The following is a 24,861-nucleotide window of genomic DNA, read 5'->3' on the forward strand; positions in this document are numbered from 1 at the left end:
AGACTATCCCTGACAGGTGTTTGTCTAGCCTGCTCTTAAAAACCTCCAATTATGGAGATTCCACAGTCTCTCTAGGTAACTTCTTTCAGTTCATAATCGCCCTTACAGTACAAGAAGTTCTTCTTAACGTCTAACCTAAATCTCCCTTGCTGCAATTTAAGCCCATTACTTCTTGTCCTGTCCTCAGTGGCTAAGGAGAACAATTTATCACCGTCCTCTTTAAAGCAACTTTTTATGTTATCCCCTCTCAGTCTTCTCTTCCCCAGACTAAACAAATCTAATTTTTTCAATCATTCCTCGGAGGTCATGCTTTCTAGATCTTTAATCATTTTTGTTGCTTTCCTCTGGATTTTCTTCAGTTTTTCCACATCTTTTCTGAAGTGTGATGCCCAGAACTGGACACAATATTCCAGCTGAGGCCTTATCAATGCTGAGCAGAGTGGAAGGATTACTTCTCATGTCTTGCTTACAGCACTGCTGCTAATACATCCAAGAATTATGTTTGGGTTTTTTTGCAAAAGTATTACATTGTTGACTCATATTCCATTTGTGATTGATGATAAACCCTAGATACTTTTCTGCAGTACTCCTTCCTAGGTAGTCATTGCCCATTTTGTATTTGTGCAACTGATTATTCCTTCCCAAGTGTAATACTGTGCATTTGTTCTCATTGGATTTCATGCTATTTACTTCAGAACATTACTCCAGATGGTCAAGAAAATTTTGAATTCTAATCCTATCCTCCAAAGAGCTTGCAACTGAGACAGTTACTGAATGTCTCCAGTTCAGGTATCCTCATTTTAGAAAAAAATTTGAAAAATTGGAGATGGTGCAGGAAAGTTACTAAGAAGATTGTAACAGGGAACTTGGAGAGTTTTGGCAGCCCACTTATAGGACCGCTGAGTTCTCAGCCTCTGGCTGGGTTGAGGACCCTCAGTCTTTAAGGTGGGAGAGAATAGGAGGACCCGGAGCCTCCCTCTCCACCAGGTCCCAACCCCTGAACAGGGGAAGCACTCCCAACAGGAAATCTAAATCCACTTCCCTGGGCTACTTTCTACCAATGTCTGTTAAGTTTGAGGCATCGTGCGTTTGGAACAGTTCACTGAATGGCTTGCCTTCCAATGCACCCTCTTGTGGATCTTAGGCAGTGCTCTGCTGCGGTTCCAGACTCCTTCAGGTGGGGCAGGCACAAGCTGATGAAGCCAAACACACAATGTCTCTGAGCTTCGCTCACTCAGTTATCTGCAGTGCCAGAGACTCCTACATCTACTTTGCAGCATCCCTTGGCTGGAGAGACAGTGCTTACTGCCAGATGGCTGCCTTGGCTGGCAGGCTAGTACCCCTGTGTCTCAGGCAGGGAGACAGCTAGATCCTGCCCCTTCACCAGTCAGTCCCAAACTGAGCCAGGCTCCCTCCCTTTCTCCTCCTCCAGGCCTGGTATTGACTGCAAGTATAATGGGGCAGGGGTAGCTGCGTGAACTGGTTCTTTGGTTAATATGGAAAGCTGGCTAATAAAGGGTTGGATAAATGCGGTTGTACTGTACTTATGGAGAGAGAAGAATGCTCATACTAGAGGGTTCTTTAATCTAGTAGGCAGAGGCATATGGCATCCAATGGCCATAAACTGAAGTCAGAAAAGTTTGAATTGAAAATAAGGCACAAATTTATAAGAGCATAGTAATCAACTACTGCTCATCTGTAGCAACTGTATTATGGTCCCACAGTCCTTGAAGAACAACATATTGGAACATAAGGGACACCAGAACCCCACAGAATGCCGAGAGCCAGCCCTAACAACAGGGTGTTGACCAGGCCTATGATGGCTGTCCAACATCTTGACAGATGAAAGGAGATTTGACAAAGTCAGTCCATCATTGGTGCTTAGCAGTGGTATGGGAAAAGAGGCTGATGCTCGAGCAGCACACTTTCACAGAGTGGCTACAGGTCCACTCGCCAAATGGAGTTTGGAGCACACTCTGCTTCCTGGCTTGCCTGTAGACCTCCGCCTGGGCTCTCTGATGGTTCTCTGTGATGACTGCACCAGACTTGACCCAGCTTCTCCAGACTGAGCAGTTGTGGGCAGGCTTCTTCCAGTTGTCAGTGGGAATGCTGAGTTTCTTGAGACCTTTCTTGACCTTGTTGCTGTATTGGAGCTTTGGCATTCCTCTGCGTTGCGGGCAGTTCTTAAGTTGACCATAGAGCACAGCCTTTGGCAGAGGATCTTGAGGAATGCGCTCCACATGTCCCAGCCAGCAAAGCCTGTGAATGTCCAGTGTAGTCTGCACAGACAGTAGGCTGTCTCTCAAGGATCCTTCCCGTTCTCTCAAGGATCTTGTTATTGGTGCTTCTTTGGTCCCAAGTAACTGAAGGACTTTTCTAAGACAGTGGAGATGGAAACTGTTCAATCCCCACTCCTGCTTGTAGTACGTAACACAGCTTTCACAAACATAAAGGAGGGTACTAAGGACACAAGCCTGATAAACAGACAACTTTGTGTTCAGGGTTAGCAATTTGTTATTCCAAACACGTGAGGTAAGTTTGCCAAAGGTAACAGAAGCTTTCTCAATTCCATTATGAAGTTCCCTATCAAGGTTAAATGAGCTGGTAAGAATTGAACCGAGATAGCAGAAGTGATCCACATTGTCTAGAGCTTCATTTTTGATATAGATTTTAGGTGGATTGTAGGTACCTCATGACATGACAGCTGTTTTCTTGATATTGATTACTACACCTGGCATCAGGCAGGACCAAAAAAACAGTTTGGAACTATGCAAGCCATGCAAAATAATGACAAAGACACAACTCAAAGAACATCTCAAATCTATAGCATCTTCCAGAAGGCCTTGGATATTAATAACACTAGTGCTGTATGAAGCAAAGGATCATACCAATCTGGGACCCATCGATAATTTTTCTATATTAGTAAAAAAAATCTACTTCTCACTAGATTCACAAGTGATCAAGACATAGAAAATGTAAAGAGTGTCTTTTTCATTTGGACAATGGGATGAAACAGTCACTGATAATGTGGCTACAGTTTGACAGTTCAGAATTGTGTGCTTTTGGGATACATTTCAAGCATATTCCTTTCAGCCCCCACCACCCAAAAGGGATTGGACTATCAGAGAGAGCAACACAGATTGCTAGGAGATAGCTACAAGAAAATGATTCCAGAATAGCTCCACTGAAGAATAGGTCAAAACTACAGAGGTGTTATAATTACCTACCCAGGAACAAGGTAGTTTTCCTTTAAATAATTTGTGAGGCTACTAGTGGCACTCACTGTGTTCTGTGGCTGAAGCTTCTAGAACCCACTCAGAGCAGCAGTGTGTATTTAGCTAGGCCTGGCATGTTTGTGTATATTTAGAGACTCAGTTGTGTCTGTGAGGTGTCTTCATATTGTCTTTGTTATGTAACAAACAAAAGACACAAGAAAATTGAATCATAAAAGATTAAGGTTGGAAGAGACCTCAGGAGGTCATCTAGTCCAACTCCCTGCTCAAAGGAGGACCAACCCCAAATAAATCATTCCAGCCAGGGCATTCTCAAGCCAGGTCTAAAAACCTTTAAGGATGGAGATTCCACCACCTCCCTTGGTAACCCATTCCAGTGCTTCACCACCCTCCTAGAGAAATAGTTTTTCCTAATTTAACAATCTAGACCTCTCCCAGTGCAACTTGAGACCATTGCTAATTGTTCTGTCATCTGCCACCACTGAGAACAGCCTAGCTTCATTCTCTTTGGAACCCCCATTCACGTAGCTGAAGGCTGCCATCAAATCCCCCCTCATTCTTCTCTTCTGCAGATTAAACAAGCCCAGTTCCCTTAGCCTTTCCTCATAAGTCATGTGCCCCAGCCCCCTAATCATTTTTGTTGCCCTCTACTGAACTCTCTTTAATTTGTCCACATCCTTTCTGTAGTGGGGGGCCCAAAACTGGATGCAATACATGAGATATGGCCTCACCAGTGCTGAATAGAGGGAATCTCACTGTGTAATTTCCTGAGATGATTGTAACGCTCTCTGAGCCTGCACAGAGTTGTGAAGTATTTTGCCACTACCTGCTCTTATTGTGAAGCAATCTTGTCTTGCCTGCTGTAGCTCAGCTCCCTGAAACTAAAAGCTTCTGGCCACACTCAAGCACTGACTTCCAGGTCTCTGCAGACCTCACCCGCTCTGTGCGAGCTTGTGATAGACCCATAGCAACCCCCTAGTCCTCAGAGCGCTCCCTGTAGTTTCCAGCCTTTGTCACTGGACACTCACAGAAATTACCAGGTAAGCTGTGCCTGATGAGACATTGTGCGCACAGCTCAACTGGTACAACTCACGATCAGGTCCTTTGTAACAATACTGCACAGTTATATATTTCTAGTGAAATAGTCATAAATTTATTATCAGAGGTTAAGTTTAAAAAGATAGTGAATAAGGATAATAAATTGAAACTGAAATGTTTATACATATAAACCAAACATAAAACACAGTTCTAGAGCTACATTTCTTAATGGTTACCTTTCCTATTTAATAAAGTAGATTTTCTCCCAAAGATTTAGTCTTTGACAGAGCTGCTGCTTTTCAATCAAAACTAGGATCAAAGCTGTCATGAACATCCCATACCTTTCCATGAGGTTCTTCCATGAATGGATCACAGAATCTCTTGCTTGTCCTGCAGCTATAGCCCTTTGAAGTGAACCCCAGCTGTTTGTTCTTTAGTGTAGCCTTCCCTGTTGATTTTGCATCCCCCATTGGTTCTGTATGCTGATGCAACTTCCATTGTACTGACTTTCAATCCTTCATTTATATCAAAGACATGCTTTATCTATCAGAATTCCTGTTTGTCAACTCTGCCTTGTTACAGATTTTAAAACATATTTTCAGTAGGTATACATAACTCCTTATATAGTGTCAGTACATATATTTCACAATGATCTTAATGACTAGTGTGTCACCATCTTTCATTTGATACCTCACAAAACACTTTGTATGGATGAATATTATGAAAATAGTTTGTTAGGTATAGTAATCTTGTCAGACATAACAAGCGTTGCTGACACAGCGTAATGAACTCTGTCAGTTGGCACTGGGGATTTCTAGGGGTCACAATGATCCTGAAAAGAATGAAAATCATTATATGTAGGATTATCAGGCACAGCTGTAACATGTCTGTGTTTTGTACTGAACATTTTACAAACCTGGTTCTAATTTGCCCTTTTTCTTTCCAACAGTTATTCCAGTTCTGTTTGTGGCCCCCTGGGGAATAGCCAGATCAAAACTTGAAGACACAGGGTAAGTTACTATATAAAGATGATCTTATAAGATTGATTTGTTTGTTTTAATGGGTTTTTGGGTTGTTTATAATTTAGTATGCGCAGACATGCTACTTTTCCTGGACACCTCTAACAGCCCAAGTCACCAATATCATCTCTTATGGGAAGTTTATCCCATTGGGAACAGTGGGAGGCGCAGACCATCTTGAAGAATGGGGACCCTATCTTCCCTGAGAGCAGTATTTGGTTTGAGTCTTATTGAAAACAGTGGGAGAGGGCTGCCATTTTGAAAAAGTTCCAATATAAAGAATGACATATAGGATCACTAGTCCTCAAGAAAATTCTTCAAAAGTAGTCAAACCATGAGATGTCAATTATATGCGAAGTATGAAGGGTCTGCATTATCCCCTTGTTAAAATCATTCAGGACAAAAATGTTCTGGAGGAAGGTGTTACATTTATTAAAAGATCCATTTCTAAAATTAATTTTAACTCAAAAACTATTTCATGGACTGACTTGTAAATTGTCAGAAAATTTATTCTGGACTCAAAGAGTAAGTGCTGTAATTTTGGGCGGAATATGCCATGTACTTCATACATGTCTGCTTTAATGGCAATACTGAACTAAACCTTAACTATAGAATCACAACCAAGCTTTCATGGTAAAAGACCAAAACACCACATTTTGCAATGGTTAAGTTTGTTTATGCGTAACAACCACAAGCCAAGCATTTGGAAATGAAAAAATCTGCAATAATGTCAGACACAGCAATGATTCAACAGTTTATAGAAAGCGCAATCTTCACCCAGACCATTTCTACACACGTGCGCAATCCATCACTTTCATAAGCAAATGCTCCACCAAAACAACCTTAACCTCTGTCCTTGTAGTGACACCATCTTACAATCTTCATTTCTTCAATCCTTATTTATTTTCCCAAAGCCAGTTTTTACGTTATTTATTATTCATACAAATAAGGGCTTTAATTATCCTTTCTCTGCTTTTAAAGATTTGTTACCTTTAAATGCAGTAATTTTTCTGAGAGAATAAGACGTTCACAGGCTGTGGCTAACATCATCTCTATTTTTTTTAATCAATATGTTTGTATAGTGAACATAGTATTACCAAACTCCAATCTTCCCTTCATCGAGGTTTTAATTATATTGCAGACAATTACAGCTGTAATATTAAAGTGAAAGAAAGCACTTGCCACACTAGCCTTTGCTCTTTTCCTTCAATTTCTATCATATCACTTCCAGTGTTTATGAGGCTTCTATACACAATAGCAGAGTGTATTTACAGTACATGGACAACTTTGTCCGGAATATTATTATTGCTATGATTTAACTTATACTGCAGCAGCAACAAGAGCCACTCTTGGTTATGGCGCCATTGGGCTGGGAGCTGTCTAAACAGATGGCAAATGAGTGTCCATATCTCCCAAAAGTCTAGAAGACAAGAAACAGGTTCTTGAGACAAGCAAGCAAGTTGGTTGGGGATAACAGAGACACTAACAAGTACAATGTGTAATTCTTAGCCAGTCAGGAGCAGTGATCACAGCTTCCCACTTGCCTAACCATTATCCAGTTTAACTTTCCTGTATGCACTACAGCAGAGGTGAGTTTTGAGCAAGGATGCAAAGGATGACAAGGTTTATAGGTTGTGACTGAGAGCTTTTCCCATGTGTAAGGGGCAGCCTTTAAAAAGTCACAGGAAGGATTATTAGAGAATGAGATGATGGAGCCTGGGATCATTGGTGGAGGAAGGCAAGAGTCAACTTTGTAAGAAGGCATCATAAAAGATAGGAGGAGAGGTCTAAATTGTGAAGGACTTGTGTTTGTTGTGAAAGAGGGGAGCAAGTGGGAGAATTTAAAGACAAGAGAGTGACATGGTTGCCTTTGATAGGTGGGGACTGGACTCGATGACCCAGGAAGTCCTGTCCAATTCTGTGTTCTTATGACATAATCCGAATGATGGACCAGGAAGATGATCTTAGCAGGAGCACTTGGAATGTATTTTCATAGATTCATAGATTTAAGGCCAGAAGGCATCATTATGATCATGTAGTCTGATTTTCTGCATAACATGGGCCAGAGAATTCCAGCCAGTGACTCCTCCATGAAGTCCATAACTTCAGTTTGAGATATAGCATTATGAGGGGTCCATGGGGTGCCACTTGGAGGGCTATGCCTCTCACACTATGATGCTAATATTAAGCCACAAGCCTCTGACAGGCACTGCACTTACACAGACATCTGCAGGGAGGGACACACCCAAGTGAGTTACATGAATAATCTCCCAGCCACTCATGAACCTTCAATGGAGAGGCTCCAGACGGTTCCTCCCATCTTCCCAGTCTTGCACCCCAGAACTGTACCATCTTACATTGCTCAAGGCTCCCTTGGGCCATGCAAGTTCATTATGTAGTTCACCACTCCCCCAGTGTGAAGCGGACATACACCAGCCTTTGTAATCTGAGCTGGGATTTCCCAAGCACTTCAACCAAAACCACACTGGTTTAGGTAAAATATAAAACAGATTCACTAACTACAGAAAGATAGATTTTAAGTGATTATAAGCAGCAAGCATAGAGATCAGAGTTGGTTACCTAAGAAATAAAAGAAATAAGCAGTCTAAATTCTAACTTAAACAGACTAAGCAAAATTCTCACCCTAACAGATGTAACAGTCAGCTTACAGTTCCTCAATATACAGACTAGACCCCTTTCCAGCCTGGAACCAAAGTCCCTCATTCAAAGTCTTTTCCTTCCACATGTTCTTCCAGGTGTTGAGATGGCGATGGGTGGGAAAGAGAGAGGCCAAGAGATGATGTTATCATCTCCATTTTTATAACTTCTTTCAGCTGCTAGAAAGATCCTTGCTGTGTACATGGGGGTCAGACATTGGTCAAGCAGTTTCCATTGCATATGTGCCTTCTTTAAGAAGCCTCTGGGATAGTGGATTCTTTCTTGATAGGTCATCAGCGCCCATCTGGCTGGTGATGGGTGCTCCTTTGTCCCTACTGAAAGGCTGGCTGTGGGCATTTCCCAACTTCATAACATCAAGGACAGGGAGATGGAGCTTGCAGTTGTCAAGATGAGAGATGATCAAGAGTTTTGTCTATGCGGGCAGAGAAGGAAGACTGGATCCTGGAGATGTTGTCCAGGAAGAGGCATCAAAATTTAGACATGGCTAGTTGAATGGGTCAAAAGAGTGAAAGAGAGTGCCAAAATGATGGGCATAAATGAAAGGAAGGGTCGTGGTGTTGTCCATCATGATAGAGAAAGTAGGGAAAGGAGTGGGTCTGCAGGCAAAGATCAGCAGTTCCATTTTGGCCATGTTGAGTTTCAGATAGCAAGTGGGCACTCACAGGAGATGGTTTGCTTGGTTGGAGAGACATTAGTTCTAGTGGGAAAGGTACACTTGTATATTATCAGCATCATGGTTATAGTTTAAGTCACATTTGTGGATGAGATTACTGAGATATATGAGTTCCTAGAATCATAGAATATCAAGGTTGGAAGGGACCTCAGGAGGTCATCTAGTCCAACCTCCAAGCTGCAAGGTTTGTTCATGAACACTGATGAGTGATGGGTTTTAGCATGTTATCCTTCTGTTTATGAATTTGTGGAGTACGAGTAAAATTTTCAAACATTCTAAGCAACTTAGGAACTCATTAGAATCAGTTACAAGTTAGGAACCTAACTCCATTAGGTTATTTTGAGAATCCCAGAAATAATTCTTACATAATATTAATTATTATGACAGTGTAAAACATAAATTCTTAGATTTTTCCTTCAAAATGAGTATTTTAAAAAACTTTTTGAAAGAATTTTCATAGATTATGGTCTCCATTCTGGGCAGTATGCTTTTCTGTATAATTGCTTATGAAATCTTCTTTCTATTAATATTTTAAGTGATTTTCCAGTTTTGTTTAGTTTTTGTCTATTTTGGCATATGATCTATTATTTCTCTCTGGATATGCTTTACCTCCAGATATACAAAGCTTTTTGGCTGACAGTTTCCTTAAGTTTTTTTTTTAAATTTGCAGCTGGGCAACATTTTTCAAACAAAAACATTTGTTGAAAATGTTTTGAAGGCAGCATTCCTAGCAAATCAAGACTTGCCTGGATGAAAGCTTCCTAGGCCAGGGTGCCTGTCTGGAAGGGGTCCCCACAGGTACAGGCAGAGGAAGAGCAAGCAGTGGTGTTGGCAACACACCATTTTTCTCCCATTGTGAGTTCTTCCTTGTAAAGTACCTGCAATTAAGGATTAAAAGGGACAAGCCCTACCTTCCTGCCTTCCTCTGCTGGCAAATTCCCTTAGTCTCTGTGCTGGCTTCATCTCACCAGCCAGCTGGAAGACGAAGTCCCTGTTCTGAGGATCATACTTCAGTCCACCATTTCCCAGTTTTGAATGTGATACTTGGATGTGGAGTGCAGAACAGGTCAAAGGTTATTGAGTTAATTTCCCCTATTGCACCATTCACCAAGCACAATTTCAGAGACTAGAATGAAGAATTCCTCCAGTTTAACACTGACAAGGGCAAATCTGCAGGTGCTGAAGTAAATTTTTTATCACCTACAAGACTCTCCTCCTTCCAGTGTTCATCTTTGAGGTGGACTATGCATGTTCTCGTTCTTGGAATAAAGTGTTCACAGAGCCATGAACTTGGAAAGCATCTAGCAAAGTTGTGCTCTTTGGGATCTGCTCAAGTGCTGCCTTCCAGGAGCAGATGTTCAGTGTCTTTGGGCATTTTGTAAAGGAGGTGTGGCTTTCAGACAGTTCCTTTGTGTCAGTGGTTAGCAGCAGTTCGATGAAACTTTCTACCTGGGCCCAGGGTCTGATTCTAGCCAGACATTAGCCTGTCTTTAAAATAGTTACTTATATTTCTAGTTAAGTTGATTTTAGGGCTGTTGATTAATCACAGTTAACTCACGCGATTAACTCACAAAAATTAATCGCGATTAATCTCAGTTCTAATCGCACTGTTAAAAAACAGACTACCAATTGAAATTTATTAAATATTTTGGATGTTTTCTACATTTTTAAATATATTGAATTCAATTATAACACAATATACAAAGTGTACACCGCTTACTTTATATTATTTATTATTACAAGTATTTGCACTGTAAGATGATAAAAGAAATAGCATTTTTCAATTCACCTCATACAAGCACTGTAATGCAATCTTTTTATCGTGAAAATGCAACTTACAAATGGAGGGGTTTTTTTGTTACATAACTGCAATCAAAAGCAAAACAATGTAAAACTTAAAAGCCTACAAGTGCACTCAGTCCTACTTCTTGTTCAGTCAGCCACTAAGACACAGTTTGTTTACATTTGTGGGAGATAATTCTGCCCTCTTCTTATTTACAATGTCACCTGAAAGTGAGAACAAGCATTCACATGGCATTTTTGTAGCCAACATTGCAAGGTATTTACATGCCAGATATGCTAAACGTTCGTATGCCCCTTCATGCTTCGGCCACCATTCCAGAGGACATGCTTCCATGCTGATGACTCTTGTTAAGAAAAAGTATGTTAAATTTGTGACTGAACTCCTGGGAAGAGAATTGTATGTGTCCTGCTCTATTTTACCCACATTCTGCCATATATTTCATGTTATAGCAGTCTCAGATGATGAGCCAGCACGTGTTGTTCATTTAAGAACACTTTCACTGCAGATTTGACAAAATGCAAAGAAGGTACCAGTATGAGATTTCTAAAGATAGATACAGCACTCAAAACAAGGTTTAAGAATCTGACATGCATTCTAAAATCTGAGAGGGATGAGATGTGGAGCATGCTTTCAGAAGTCTTCTGCTGGTGGCATCTGACTCAGAGGATGAAAATGAACATGCATTGGTTCACACTGTTTTGATTATTATCGACCAGAACCTATCATCAGCATGGACTCGTCCTCTGAAATGGTGGTTGAATCATGAAGTGACAAATGAAAGCTGTAACTCATCTGGCACGTAAATATCTTAGAACGCTGGCTACAACAGTGCCATGCAAATACCTGTTTTCACTTTCAGGAGACATTATAAACAAGAAGTGGGCAGCATTATCTCCTGCAAATGTAAACTAATTTGTTTGTCTAAACAATTGGCTGAACAAGGAGAAGGACTGAGTGGACTTGTAGGCTCAAAAGTTTTACATTGTTTTATTTTTGAATGCAGTTTTTTTACATAATTCTACATTTGTAAGTTCAACTTTCATGATAAAGAGATTGCACTACAGTACTTGTAATGGGGGGATTAAAAATATTATTTCTTTTATCAGGGGGTAGCCATGTTAGTCTGTAGCCACAAAAACAACAAGGAGCCCGTTGGCACCTTAAAGACTAACAGATTTATTTGGGCATAAGCTTTCGTGGGTAAAAAACCTCACTTCTTCACTCCATGCATCTGAAGTTTTTTATGAATGAAAGCTTATGCCCAAATAAATGTGTTAGCCTTCAAGGTGCCACCGAACTCCTTACTATTTCTTTTGTTTTTTACAGTACAAATATTTGTAAACTATATTTTCCATATACATACAGTAAGCACTGTCCATTTTGTATTCTGTGTTGCAATTGAAATCAATATATTTGAAAATTTAGGAAATATTTAAATAAATGATATTCTATTATTGTTTAACGGCGTGATTAAGTATTTTAATCACACCATTAATCATGATTAATGTTTTTAATTGCTTGACAGCCCTAATTGTTTTGAGTAGTTTTTAATAATAGTTTTTAGTTTTTCTGCACTTTTAGAGTTCAGGTCAGATTTGGCATATTGCTGTGCACTCTGGAGTCAAGCTGGTCCAGCTTGGTGAGTTATGGTCAATCTTGTCTTTAAGAAGTCAGGGTTCCAGAGCTGCCCTCTATTATTCCAGGATATGATGCCCATACCAGATGCATGATATGCCCAGAGAAGGATCAATTCCCAGATCTTTGCTCAGTTTGTTGAGCTTTCAGCTCACAGATCCATGAGCACCAGCAAGTAGGGCTGCAGGCCTTCTTAATGAAGGATAGGCCTCAATGTGTGGACCTCAGAACTGGGTGATAGTGGCTGCAATTCCATGTGGGAACTCAAGAGACCAACTGTGTCTGCTAAGCTCTCTTCTGCATGAAGCCTGTAGTTCCAGTTGCAAGTATCAGCACACTGCAAGTGCTCCCAGGAGAGTTTCAGGTTTGGAACAATGACAGTCAGCATCTGGATCTGCTGACACAAGAGTGCAGCCAATGTGGGAGCCATCACTGGTGTCATCTGAGGTTTCAGGACAACCAGGAACTTTCAATACCACCACTGCAGTGCCAACAATTCCTTCAGTACCAGAGGCTTAGGAGACCTCTGCCAATGCAGGACCTTCTGTAATGCCAATACTCCAGAGAGATTCTCTATCCTCAGATATTGGTCCTGGTTGTTCTAATACAGTGAGGCAGACCTCCTGCATGGAGACTTCAGCCCTGCTTGCCTCATTCCTCAAAGTCAGGGAAAAAGAAAATGGGCCAATTAGCAGGCACAGGCCACAGATCCCGAGCCTACCAAAAAGAAAAAGAAAAGGGAATTATGGGGTGAGTGCCAGAACCTTTGCTCCCAGAGTCTCCGTGCTCTAGGTACTGCTCAGTTCCTCAGAGGCCATAGAGTTCCCTGTACTTTTGGTCAGCGTTGCCCTACCTGGGCTGAATAGTATGATTTTCCTCCCTCAGAGGGATACTAAGAGGGAGCCCTTCTTGCAGTAGAACGGGAGATGTTCTATGTGGAAAGTATCAGGTCTGGGAGCTGCCCACTTTATTTTCAAAGCCATTTGGGATGGCAGGGCCAGACTTAGGGAAAATGGCACCATGGGCGAACTTGTATTTTGATGCCCCGCCGCACCATCACTCCTGGCCTCCGTGGGTTCCCTGGGCTTTCCCCTCCCCCTCCATCAGCTCTGGGCCCCGCTACCTTTCCCAGTGTTTAATTTGTTTTGAAAGAGATTCCAGAACTCAGCCCCCGCACAAATTAAGCACTGGCAGGGTTGCCTGATACTGGCAGGTGCTGGGCGGGTGCCCCGCTTGAAGGCAATGCCACTGCCAACAGTAGCGTAGAAGTAAGGGTGGCATGATATACGGTGTATTGCCACCCTTCCTTCTGTGCTGCTGTTGTGGCTTGTGGTACCTGATGCTCAGCATGTGACTCAAGGTAGGCTTCACGCTATCACATGTGGGCTATATCTTGCCAGAGTCCAAAGCCTTCCCGCAGCCCTCTAGCCATGCTTGATTCACTGGGGTGCCATTTCAGATTATGGGGGATGGGAGGAAACTTTACTCATTATTCCAGGGACTTAGGCACCTGAAAACTCTAGAGTTTTTTGCCAATAACTTAGGAATTAGCTGACAGGAGCCCTCTAATTGTTATAAAGATACAGAAAAAAAATGTATACAAACTCCAGTTAAAGCCACGTTTAAAGTTTATATGTAAATTAAGAACAATCAGGAGATAATACAGCAAGATATTCCCAATCCCAAGCCTTGAGGTATCAACTCTGGAGCTTTAACACAGATATCAGAAACACATGTTTGATACTTTGTACACTATCTTTAGTAGAGATAAATAAAAATAAATAAAATCTGCTTAAAATCTTACTTTCTCTAGCGGACACACTCTGTGTAACTGCCATTATCTACTCTATTTTAGTCATTTGTTTATTTACTAAAAACATAATTTTAACATATGTGATTAAGGTGTTTTCTCTTTTATTAGGACAGGGAATTTATTTTTCTAATTATTTTGGCATTTATGTTTACCGATCACAATCATGTGCGTGACTCACTAACATTTGACTCCATCATTGCTATTGGTATCATAGTTGGAAATGCATTTATTTTCATGCAAATTTTAAGTTATTCTACAGATCTAACTAAAAATACAATTTGAAAATAAGCAACCTTCATCTGCCCAGTATCTAAATTTATGTGTTTAGCTAATGTTTTTAAATTGGCACTGCTAAAGTTAGTACAAGCTAAAGTTACATTCTAGAAAGATACTATTATTTGATCATGCCACTTTAAATCATAGAATATCAGGTTTGGAAGAGATATCAGGAGGTCATCTGGTCCAACCTCCCTCAAAGCAGGACCAACCCCAGCCAGGGATGAATTATAAATATAATGAATCACAAAGCACAATATGATAATGAAAGTAATAATGATAATTACTGCAGCCAGGACAGGTTAGGCATTTTAGAAATTACTACTCAAAGAATTAAATGTAAGCATGAGAGAGAAATAAAATAATGAAATACATAGACCAGTCAAAAAATTAAAACAGGCACTTTGAAAAAATAAAATTACAGAGAATATACGTGCATTGCAGGAAGTACCTACAAGTAACAACTACATAAGTATGCGTTGGAGGCGAGTGTAAAAGAGATAAAGTGTGTGAGCTGTGGGAGTGTGTGAGAGACCATGCACTGACCCTTTTAAGAAAACAGCACTCACCAGTCTGAAGGAAAGCTCCTTCAGACACAGCAGTAGCCACCACCAGCAGTTCCATCCCTATCTTGGTGAGCCCTGTCCCTCCCACCCCACTCTTCAGAGATGGAGTACATGGGTGGGGGGAAGGGGACACCCTGGCATCAGGGCCCCTCCTCTCCCTGTCCCCCTTTGCACAGCAGACAGGAGCTGTGGGGCTGCAGATGCCCGCAGAGCAGCAGTGGGAGGGGCACCCCTGTTCCATAGGTGTCCCATTTATAATGGCACTCTGGGCTTTCACCCTGTTCGCCCATGCTTAAGACCAGCCCTGTAGGATGGAATTTGAGGCTGTCACATTTCAGGGTGCAATCCAGACCAATGAGAGGTTGTATCATCACCTGGCCCATAACCTGGTGCCTAACAGTGCTTTGCTGTTGTAGCTCCCAACTTGGGTCACTCACAAACAGCCTACAAGCATACAGGTGGCACCCGAAGTTTTTGTGTACACCTACAGCTCTGACCCAGAAGCTCTGACCCAGCAGCCTGTCAAAAATACTCCAGTCACACTCTGGTTTGCACCAGTGTTGGCTACTATTGCAAGGTGGCCTCAACACACACCCAATCCCAGATTTTCATGTGGTCTGCACTGTCCAGCCCTCTCCTGGGCAGTTCAGATATTGACCTGTAAGGGGTCAATATTCAACAATTTGTTACTTTAAATGGAATTAAACAGTCCAGTTTAAACACAACACTGGATTACTTTATATTAAACATAAGACAAGTTTATTTAACTAGAGAGAGATTTTAAGTGAGTACCAATATAAGGCATTGAAGTCAGGAAAGGTTACAAAAGAAATAAAAATAAAACACTTTCTAGCAGCTAAACTTAACAAGCTAGATTTGCTTCAACATGAATTCCTTACCACATATTCCCAGCAACATTGCTGACCATATTCTCAGGTCAGGATCACACCCAGAGTCAATGGGCTGGTTCCTTTGTCATCTTAGGTGAAAAAAAAATAGGATGGGATTGGGAGAGATCCCTCGGGTGCTTTTGTGCCTCGTTTTTGTAGCCTAGTCACCCTTTGAAGTGGATTCTTCTGAGGATTACCCCTCAAAGCAAAGTTTATTCAAACAGTAAAGAAGGTGATGTGGAGTTTGGTGTGGAAGGTGGCTGTATGCTCTCTCTTCTCCCCTGTGTTTGCTGAAATGTGGATTTGTCTTGTCTCCTGCCATTTCCCCCTCTTGCTGTCTCAAGGACCCTGTTTACTACTCATATGTAAATTGAGATAAACACACATTCCTTTGGTTAGGATAGACCTGTTTAACAACTTTTGCCTAGTCAGGATTTTGTGGATTTGAACATGTGCTTACAACATCATAACTTTACATATGATGTTGCTACATACATTTCACCATGATATTATTGACCAGCAAGTTATTCTCTTTCAGAGGACACCTCACAAGGCATATTTTGTACCAAGATTATTGAAGTGGTGTGAATACAGGGGTGCTTTCAATCACAAAGGTCCACCTGGACAGTTCTCAGAACTGAAGAGCTTCAGTCCATAATTCCTCCTTCTCTGCTAGTTCCCACTGAAGCTCCAGTACTAAGTCATCTCACTGCAGAAATTTCATTCAGGATCTTCTCTAATTCCTGCACAACATGGCTCTCTTGTCAGACTCCTTCTTTCTCATTACTAGGAGTAAGATGCTCAAAAGGAGCTATACACAGAGAAATAAAGATAAAACACTTTCTAGTAGCTACATTTAACAAGATTTGGTTCAACATGAATTCCTTACCACGTGTTCCCAGCAACATTGCTGTCTCAACTCAGCTTCACTCCTCTCTCTGCCAAGGACCCCTCCAGACAAGCACTCCTTTCCTCCAAAACCGTCTCTGCCTAGATCAATCATGGAGAAACTGCTTTCAGTCCAGATGATCTTAGAGCAGCAGATGATGCAGAGTGCCCTCATAGGTACCAGGCCATCTCAACAACACCTATGTCACATCATGATGCAGAATTCCCTCTCACTTGCCAGGCCACCTCAGCATCCTTCTCCTCAGCTGAGGATAGCCCTGGTATCTGTACTGTGTCTTCCTAATAACTTTAGACATTTCCAGGAACCACTGTGTATAATTGTTGCCTCTATGGCTGGAACTGATGATAACTCAGATCCCTCCCCATCTGAACAATTACGGAGAATTCTTTCCCAGGTGTCTGGCTGGTGGGTCTCAGCCGCATGCTCCAGGTCTAACTAATCACCATATTTGTATTTGGGAAGGAATTGTCCCCCAGGTCAGACTGGAAGAGACCCTTGGAGGTTGAGCGGGGGGCATTCGCCGCCTTCTGCAGCATGGGCCATGGTTCACTTGCTGGTTTGAACTAGAGTAAATGGTGGATTTACTGTCACTTGAAATCTTTAAATCAAGATTTGAAGATTTCAGTAACTCAGCAAGAGGCTATGGGTCTATTACAGTATGAGGTTCTATGGCCTGCGATATGCAGGAGGTCAGACTAGATGACTGATAGTCCCTTCTGGCCTTAAAGTCGATGCGTCTATGACATGTCATTCAATACACTTCCTGCAATCTAGTGAAGGCAAATATTTCTCCCAGTTAATGAGAGACTACTGCAACTAGTCAAGGACTTTTGATAAACTTTATATCAGATACCCCACTGGGTTTGCCCATATTTTTTCCTCACAGCTGTTCCAAATCCATAGTTTCAGTGGCTCTGAAATAAGCAAGAGATCTAAAAGTTTCCCATTCCAGACCTGTAGATGAGATCAGGAAGGATCTGTGACCAAGACAATCAGCAGGGTGGATCAATGATCTTTCTGACTCATGACAGAGCAGTGAGAGTTTTGTCAATGGGCATCAGTTCACGGGCTCTCTCCCTGGAGGCACAATCAAAGGCCAAAAATCTTCTGTTTGATGGGGATGTGATATTCACTGCCAATACCAAGAAGTCCTGAAAAGACTGAGGGAAAAAAGATCCATACAGTCCTTATGACTTTTGCCACCTTCCTGTGCACAAAAGGAGAGATCCAACTTTCCTCCATCCTTCAGGTACCATTGCCAGTATCCCTTATTCCTGAGCTGCCCTGGATTATTTTTATTACTAGAAGCTTCAATCTTAGTCTCTTCTAGAGCGTAATAAGCAACAAAATAACAAGGGAGGTCATCGGAGATCTAGTTTCTCAGGAAGTCAGCCATTGTCATCAGTGGTAGACCTCAGGTTTGATGGAGTGACCTGACAGCACTAGTCTTTCATTTTGCTTCCCTCTCTTCCCCTTCGAATTCCCTGCCCTTTGGAGACCATCTGGTTGTTCTGTTTCCTGGTGACGTTGTGGAAAACCATTGACTTGGGAAGGGAGCTGATGTTATTGAGAATGGTTGCAGTATTCAGTTCTAGTCTGTGTTGCCTACAAACTCCCTTCCCATAATCCTTCAGTGATCTCCTTTACTGTGACACTGCTCATGGAGGAAGTGGGTTCTCTTCTGAAGAAAAGGGACACCAAGGAAGTTCCAGGAGGGAGGAAAAGGCTTTTATTCCATATCTTTCCTCACACTGAAGGCTGACAAAAATTCAACCCAACAAGGGAAGGTTTGCTAGCTAGTTAAAGGATAGGAAACAAAGGGCAGGAATAAATGGCTAGTTTTCAGAACAGAGAGAGGTAAATAGTGGTGTCCCCCAGGGGTCTGTCCTATTTAATATATTCAGAAATGATTTGGAAAAAGGGGTAAACAGTGAGGTGACAAAATTTGCTGATGATACAAAACTACTCAAGATAGTTAAGTCCTAGGCAGACTATGAAGAGCTACAAAAGGATCTCTCAAAACTGGATGACTGGGCAACAAAATGGCAGATGAAATTCAATGTTGATAAATGTGAAGTAATGCACATTGGAAAACATAATCTCAACTATACATATAAAATGATGCGGTCTAAATTAGCTATTACTACTCAAGAAAGATCTTGGAGTCATTGTGGATAGTTCTCTGAAAACATCCACTCAATGTGCAGCGGCAGTCAAAAAAGTGAACAGAATATTGGGAATCATTAAGAAAGGGGTAGATAATAAGAGAGAAAATATCATATTGCCTCTGTATAAATCCATGGTACGACCACAACTTGAATACTGCATGCAGATGTGGTCGCCTCGTCTCAAAAAAGATATATTAGAATTGGAAAAGATTCAGAAAAGGGCAATAAAAATGATTAAGGGCATGAAACACCTGGCATATGAGGAGAAATTAATAAGACTGGGACTTTTCAGCTTGGAAAAAAGACAACTAAGGGGGGATAGGATAGAGGTCTATAAAATCATGACTGGTGTGGAGAAAGTAAATAAGGAAGTGTTATTTACAGCTTCTCATAACACAAGAACTAGGGATCACCAAATAAAATTAATAGGCAGCAGGTTTAAAACAAACAAAAGTCTTTTTTTCCATACAACGCACAATCAACCTGTGGAACTCTGCCAGAGGATGTTGTGAAGGCCAGGACTGTAACATGGTTCAAAAAAGAACTAGATAAATTCATGGGGGATAGGTCCATCAATGGCTATTAGCCAGGATGGGCGGGAATGATGTCTCTAGCCTTTGTTTGCGGGAAGCTGGGAATGGGTGACAGAGGATGGATCACTTGATGATTGCCTGTTCTCTTCATTCCCTCTGGGGCACCTGGCATTGGCCACTGTCAAAAGTCAGGATATTGGGGTAGATGGACCTTTGGTCTGATCCAGTATGGCCTTTCTTATGTTCTTATCATCTTTTGGTTTCATTCTATTGTTTCTGAGGAATAGCAAATAAAAAAAAATCTTGTCAAATACCCTTTAACATTTTAATGTGATTTTTTAAAATCTAAATTAAATTGTTTCTAGGAATCTAATATAATTATATTTTAAATTAATCCTTAGGTGCTGGGGAACAAATAACCGTATGGAAATCTGGTGGATCATCCGAGGGCCAATGTTATTTTCCATTACAGTAAGGATTATTTTATCTTTTATTTATATATTATACAGATGTGATTGTCTATTTTCATCTTTCCAAGAAATTATATTCTGGCCCAGATGATAATGAGAACCAAAGTGCAAGGGTCACTTGATGTAAAGACACAGTCCCTGCCCCAAAGAATCTACAACATAGAGTGAGAGTAATGGAGGAGGGGACTTGTACTACAAACACTAATGTCCAACAGGACATGTGCACTTGAAGAGTCAGTGAAATCAGTTGTTTTTTCTTTCATTGTTTATTTGGTGTGAGGGTTTTTCTTTCTATGAATTCATCACTAACTTTGCAGAAGCAAGATGTTAGGGTAGTGCTGGCAAATTGATTTCAGTAGAGCATCCCACTTTTGTACAGACACCCCCTTCTGTACCTTAGTCACAAAAAAAGGCATCTCCTTCCCTTTGGGCTGTAGCCAATCCTTATGTGCAGTGCAGGCTCACAGGCAACACAACACTCCACCTGCGCCATGGGCCTGTCCCCTAGACCTGGGCTTATAGAATCATAGAAATGTAGGGCTGGAAAGAACCTAGAGAGATCATCTACTCCATCTCCCTGTGCTGAGGAATGACCAAGTAAATCTAGACCATCCCTGACCGGTGTTTCTCTACTTTGTTCCTAAAAGCCTCCAGTGATGACAACAATACACAAGCATTACCTTCCAGACCTCCACAGGCCTTGCTGTCTCTGTATAGATTAGAAATAGGCACACATCAACCCCTGAGTCATCAAAGTCTCCTTCTGAATTGCCCACCCCCTGATCCACTGAAGACTCGGAAATCTCCGCTTTGCTGTCTCCAAAGAAATAGTACACACCAGCTTATTAGTTTTAACTCAGGATAACCACTCCACTTAACACACAGCACAGACACATTTCTAGTTAAAATCTGTTTACATTCACAGTCTGTGGAATAACCTTGCTGTAGGCCCTTTGTATATCATAGGTAGCATTATTAACCTTTTCCATGTCCTCAAAAGGAGCCTCCCATGAGTTTTGCATTTTGTACATTTTTACAAGGAGTAACAATAGCCCCAAATCTCCCACATCAAATGATCAGTCTCAAGTACTGTGGCCACACCATTCTTTCAGAGCTACTTAGTTTTTGTGAGCATTCCCACCATAGTCTTTAAATCTTACCTAACATTTGCTGCTACTGGTTCCCCCTCTGCCTCAGTGCCACCTTCCCAGGAGTCTCTGATGAGATCTAGTGGCCCTCTGATTTTTCTACCATACACGAGGTCAAATGGGGCAAACCCTGTGGCATCTTGAGGCTCTACCCAACAAGCAAATAGGTAATAACAAGTAAGGGTAACATTACATCTGTCATTCTCCTTTCTGTTGACATACATTTTTAACATAGATTTTAGAGTCCCATTGAACTGTTAATCCCTGGATGATATGGGGTGGATTTTAATTGCTTCCATAACTCACTAAATAGATGAGATATGAAATTTGACCCATGATATGACAAAATCTCTTGGGAAACCTACTCTGTTAAATGGAGAGAACAGTGACATAGCCATTGCTTTGGCCTCTACATTATACAGGGCAGTGCCTCTGGGTACTTGGTGGGAAAATCCACCATGACTAATAAATATTTCTTTACTCTTCGGGCTGGATGGGTTAACAGTCCTATACTATCCATGCCATCCCCACAATTCTTCTTTGATTGTTGACCGGAGGTGCAAGGGAGTCTTGCAGTGCCATGCGGACTTTCCTCTGCTTCTGACATGAGTCAGAAGTCCAGCAGTATTCCTTTATCTGATTTTGAATATTGGTCCCATACATTTTTTTCTTTAACATTTCATATGTCCTCTGTTCCCAAATGATGTGCAAAACCACACTCATAGGCTAATGAAATTAACTCCACACAATATTTTGAGGGCACAATCAAAATTGTTTGCAGAGTTCCCCTGAATTTCCTTCTGGCACGGCCTACACTCTTCTATAAGGAACCTTCCCCTGTTCACTGTATCTGGGGCTTACTGTGAACAATTTCCCTTATGCTATCTAGAGAGGGGACTGCATTTTTCTCTGCAGCAAACTGTTCAGCTCTGGCTTGCCTGGAGAGCTGTTACTGGTGGGGGAAGATTCCTTCTCCCCTTTCCTTTAAGGCACATTGCTATTTTCTGCTAATAAGGGGGCAGAAGCTTCTCCTCCCCCATCATCTGCCTTTCCCTTGGCAGAGGTTTACCTCTGTAAACTCAGGGACATATTCTCTTTAGCTACAGGTCACAATGTTAACAGCTTTAGGCAATGATACTATGTCATTTCCAACCAACACATCAGCTGGTAAATTAAATGCTCCCACTGGAAAAGTACCGCTTAGACTTCCCCACTCTGGTTTGATGCAGGCCAGAGGCACCCTGGTTTACATGGTCCTGAAGCTAGTGGTTTTACCTCCTCCCCTGGGAACCATATCATTCTCCTGACCAGGGAAATCTGAGTACCAGTGTCTCACCACACTAGGCACAGTTTACTGGGTACCTGGGCCTTTTTAATAAATTCCTTTTCTGTCGTGCCTGATAAAGCTACCCAGAACTCTTTCTGCCACCACTGAAATCTCTGCCTAAAGGTTGCTGCATTAACCTGCGCATATCAGTGAGTGAATTTGGATCCCCTTACTTAGGGCACTGCCTCTTCATGTGTTCAAGGGACTCATATAAGTAACACTTTTTTGGGCCTTCCTCTTGGATTGGATCCAGTAATTAGGGAGAGACTGGTTCTGAGGTGGTGTGGATTTACTGCTTTCCCCTCCATCCTTTTTTCCAGGATAGAATCAGGAACTCTCGGGTTTTTGCCCTTCCCTTTAGGACTTATGCTCCCTAAATAGTCTCACTTGTATGTACAAGCCAGCTACTTCTGCAACTGCTTCCACTGATTCTGGAGTTTTCTCCAATACAGCAGCTCTCACTTCCTCAGAGAAGACAATGAGTCAACAATGCAATGCAATGCTGCAAAAAAAAAATAAATACAATATTGGGTTGTATTAACAGAGGCATAGCATGAAAGTCAAGGGAGGTGATAGTACTACTTTACTCTGTGCTGGTTAGACCTCAGCTGGGGTAGTGTGTCCAGTTTTGGTCACCAATGTATAGAAAGGAGGTAGAGAAACTTGAAAGGATCCATAGATGAATGACAAAGATGATCAAAGGAATGGAATGCAAGCCATATGAGCAAACATGGAAGGAATTGGGTATGTTTAGTTTGGAAAAGAGGAGATAAAGGCGGGGGTGTAAACATTCCTCACTTGGGGAGTATGGTCTAGTGGTCACAGCTGCAACTCCTGACTGCCAAGTGGCTTGTGGGGAAGGGAGTCCAGGCCTTTTCACTTCACTGGGCTCCGACCCAGGGCCCTTTGGGCTACCAGTAGTCTGGCAACTAAGGCTGCTTAAGGCTGTCCTCCCTGGGCCTCTTCCTCTGTCTACTCCTCCCCCCTAGCATCAGCTTAGTCCAAGGCTTTTCCCTGTTGGGAAAACCCAAACCACAATAAGTAAGAGAGGGTCACCAATGTCCGAGGTCCTGTCTCTAGGGTGGGTCCTCCCTTCCCTCAGGGAGGGTCCCTTTAGGCAGCTATGACAGAGTCTTAGTCTTCCCTCTGCTCTGCTGGAGCTGTGGGCTATAGGCCTGCTCACCTCCTACTCTGTCACCCAAATGAGCTAATTCCCCACTTTTTAATTCCTCCATCAGATGGAGCATTTGCTGCAGGTGTGGCAGAGTGGGGCTGGCTGATCCCCAAATAATCCCTTAACCCCTTGTTGCTTAGTGTGGGGTTTGTACACTCCATCATGGGGGTACTTGATAGCCATATTCAAATACTTAAAAAGCTGCCATAAAAAAAGATGGAAAAAAGTTGTTCTGTCTTGCCGCACAGGACAGGACAAGAGGCAATTGGTTCAAACTACAGCACAGCAGTTATAGATGAAATCTCAGGAAAAACTTCCTAACTTTAAGAACAGTAGGATAATGGAAAAGATGCCTAGGGAGGTCATGGAAGCTCCTTCACTGGAGGTTTCCAAAAAGAGGCTGGATAGCTATCTGTCTTGGATGATTTAGACACAACAAACCTTGGTCATGGCAGGGGGTTAGAGCAGATGACCTCTGCAGTCCCTTCTAACCCTATAGTTCTATGATTCTATTCTGTGACCTCAAAGAACTGCGCCAGAGCAATTAGATCTACTAATTTGTCATGAGATTCTGCCCCCTTACTTTTTATCTATTTTCTTAAATAATCCACCATTTTATGCACACATTCCCCATGACCTAATTTATCAACTTTTTTGAGGTTTCTGAATTTGAAGCGATATGCCTCTGGAGTAGTTTGAAACCTTTTTGATGCATACTCCTTGAATTGGACATGTTTCATAGGCTCACTAATATCCATATCATTAAATACTTGTAAAGTTTTACCAGTCAATTTGGAGAGTAGGTGTCAGTGATTGGGACATGGGTGGTCATGCCTAGTGGCTAGAGCAGGTGTCATGCCTAGTGGTTAGAGGAGACATGCCTAGTGGTCAGAGCAGATATTCATAGCCAGGAATTGGCACGCAGGGTCAGACCCAAAATCAGAGGCCAGACACCAAACCCAAGGGTGAGAGCCAAAGATCAGAGTGAGGCAAGGCAGGGTTAGGGCTGGAACAAGCAAGTGAAGGAGTTATCACAGCTATAGGTGAATGCTTTGACCAGATGCTTAATCGCTGCTGCACTTAAGAGCCAATCTGCTGACCTTTCCTTCCAACTGATCACACAGTGTGGCAAATTAGACAATCTATTACTAGCCAGCTGTGCTTATTAGGATGTGCTTAAAAGTCAGAGAAGTTTATGAGAAAATAAAGTTAAAATGCTACTGGTGCCTGCCTAACAAAATATATCAGATTCAAGCAAAGTTTCTCACCATATGCTTTCATCTGTCTCATTGACCAAACTTCTGAGGTCAAGACCAATTCTCCAGTTCAATGAATGCTTCCTTTTTCTCTTCTGGTGCCGTAAAAATGATGGGCAGGGAGAGAAGGAGGATGTCATGAGGCGTTTTCCCCTCCTTTTTACAGAGTCACTTCTCCTCTTGGAAAAACATTTCCAGCTGAGATTCAGAACACAAAGAGTCTATAGGGAACAATGTTCCCTGCTACTT

General features: G+C 41.9%; 1 protein-coding gene across 1 annotated transcript in view; it reads left to right on the forward strand.

Moving 5' to 3' along the window:
• GLP2R (glucagon like peptide 2 receptor) overlaps positions 1-24,861 on the forward strand; it is a 132,807-nt gene that overhangs the window by 65,774 nt on the left and 42,172 nt on the right. Inside the window, exons 8-9 of the mRNA XM_050919177.1 lie at positions 5,221-5,281; positions 19,639-19,708. Of these exons, the coding sequence (XP_050775134.1) occupies positions 5,221-5,281; positions 19,639-19,708 (131 nt within the window). The remainder of the gene's footprint in view (positions 1-5,220; positions 5,282-19,638; positions 19,709-24,861) is intronic.

Source organism: Gopherus flavomarginatus, chromosome 12, assembly GCF_025201925.1.
Source record: "Gopherus flavomarginatus isolate rGopFla2 chromosome 12, rGopFla2.mat.asm, whole genome shotgun sequence".
In the NCBI taxonomy this organism is placed as follows: domain Eukaryota; kingdom Metazoa; phylum Chordata; order Testudines; family Testudinidae; genus Gopherus; species Gopherus flavomarginatus.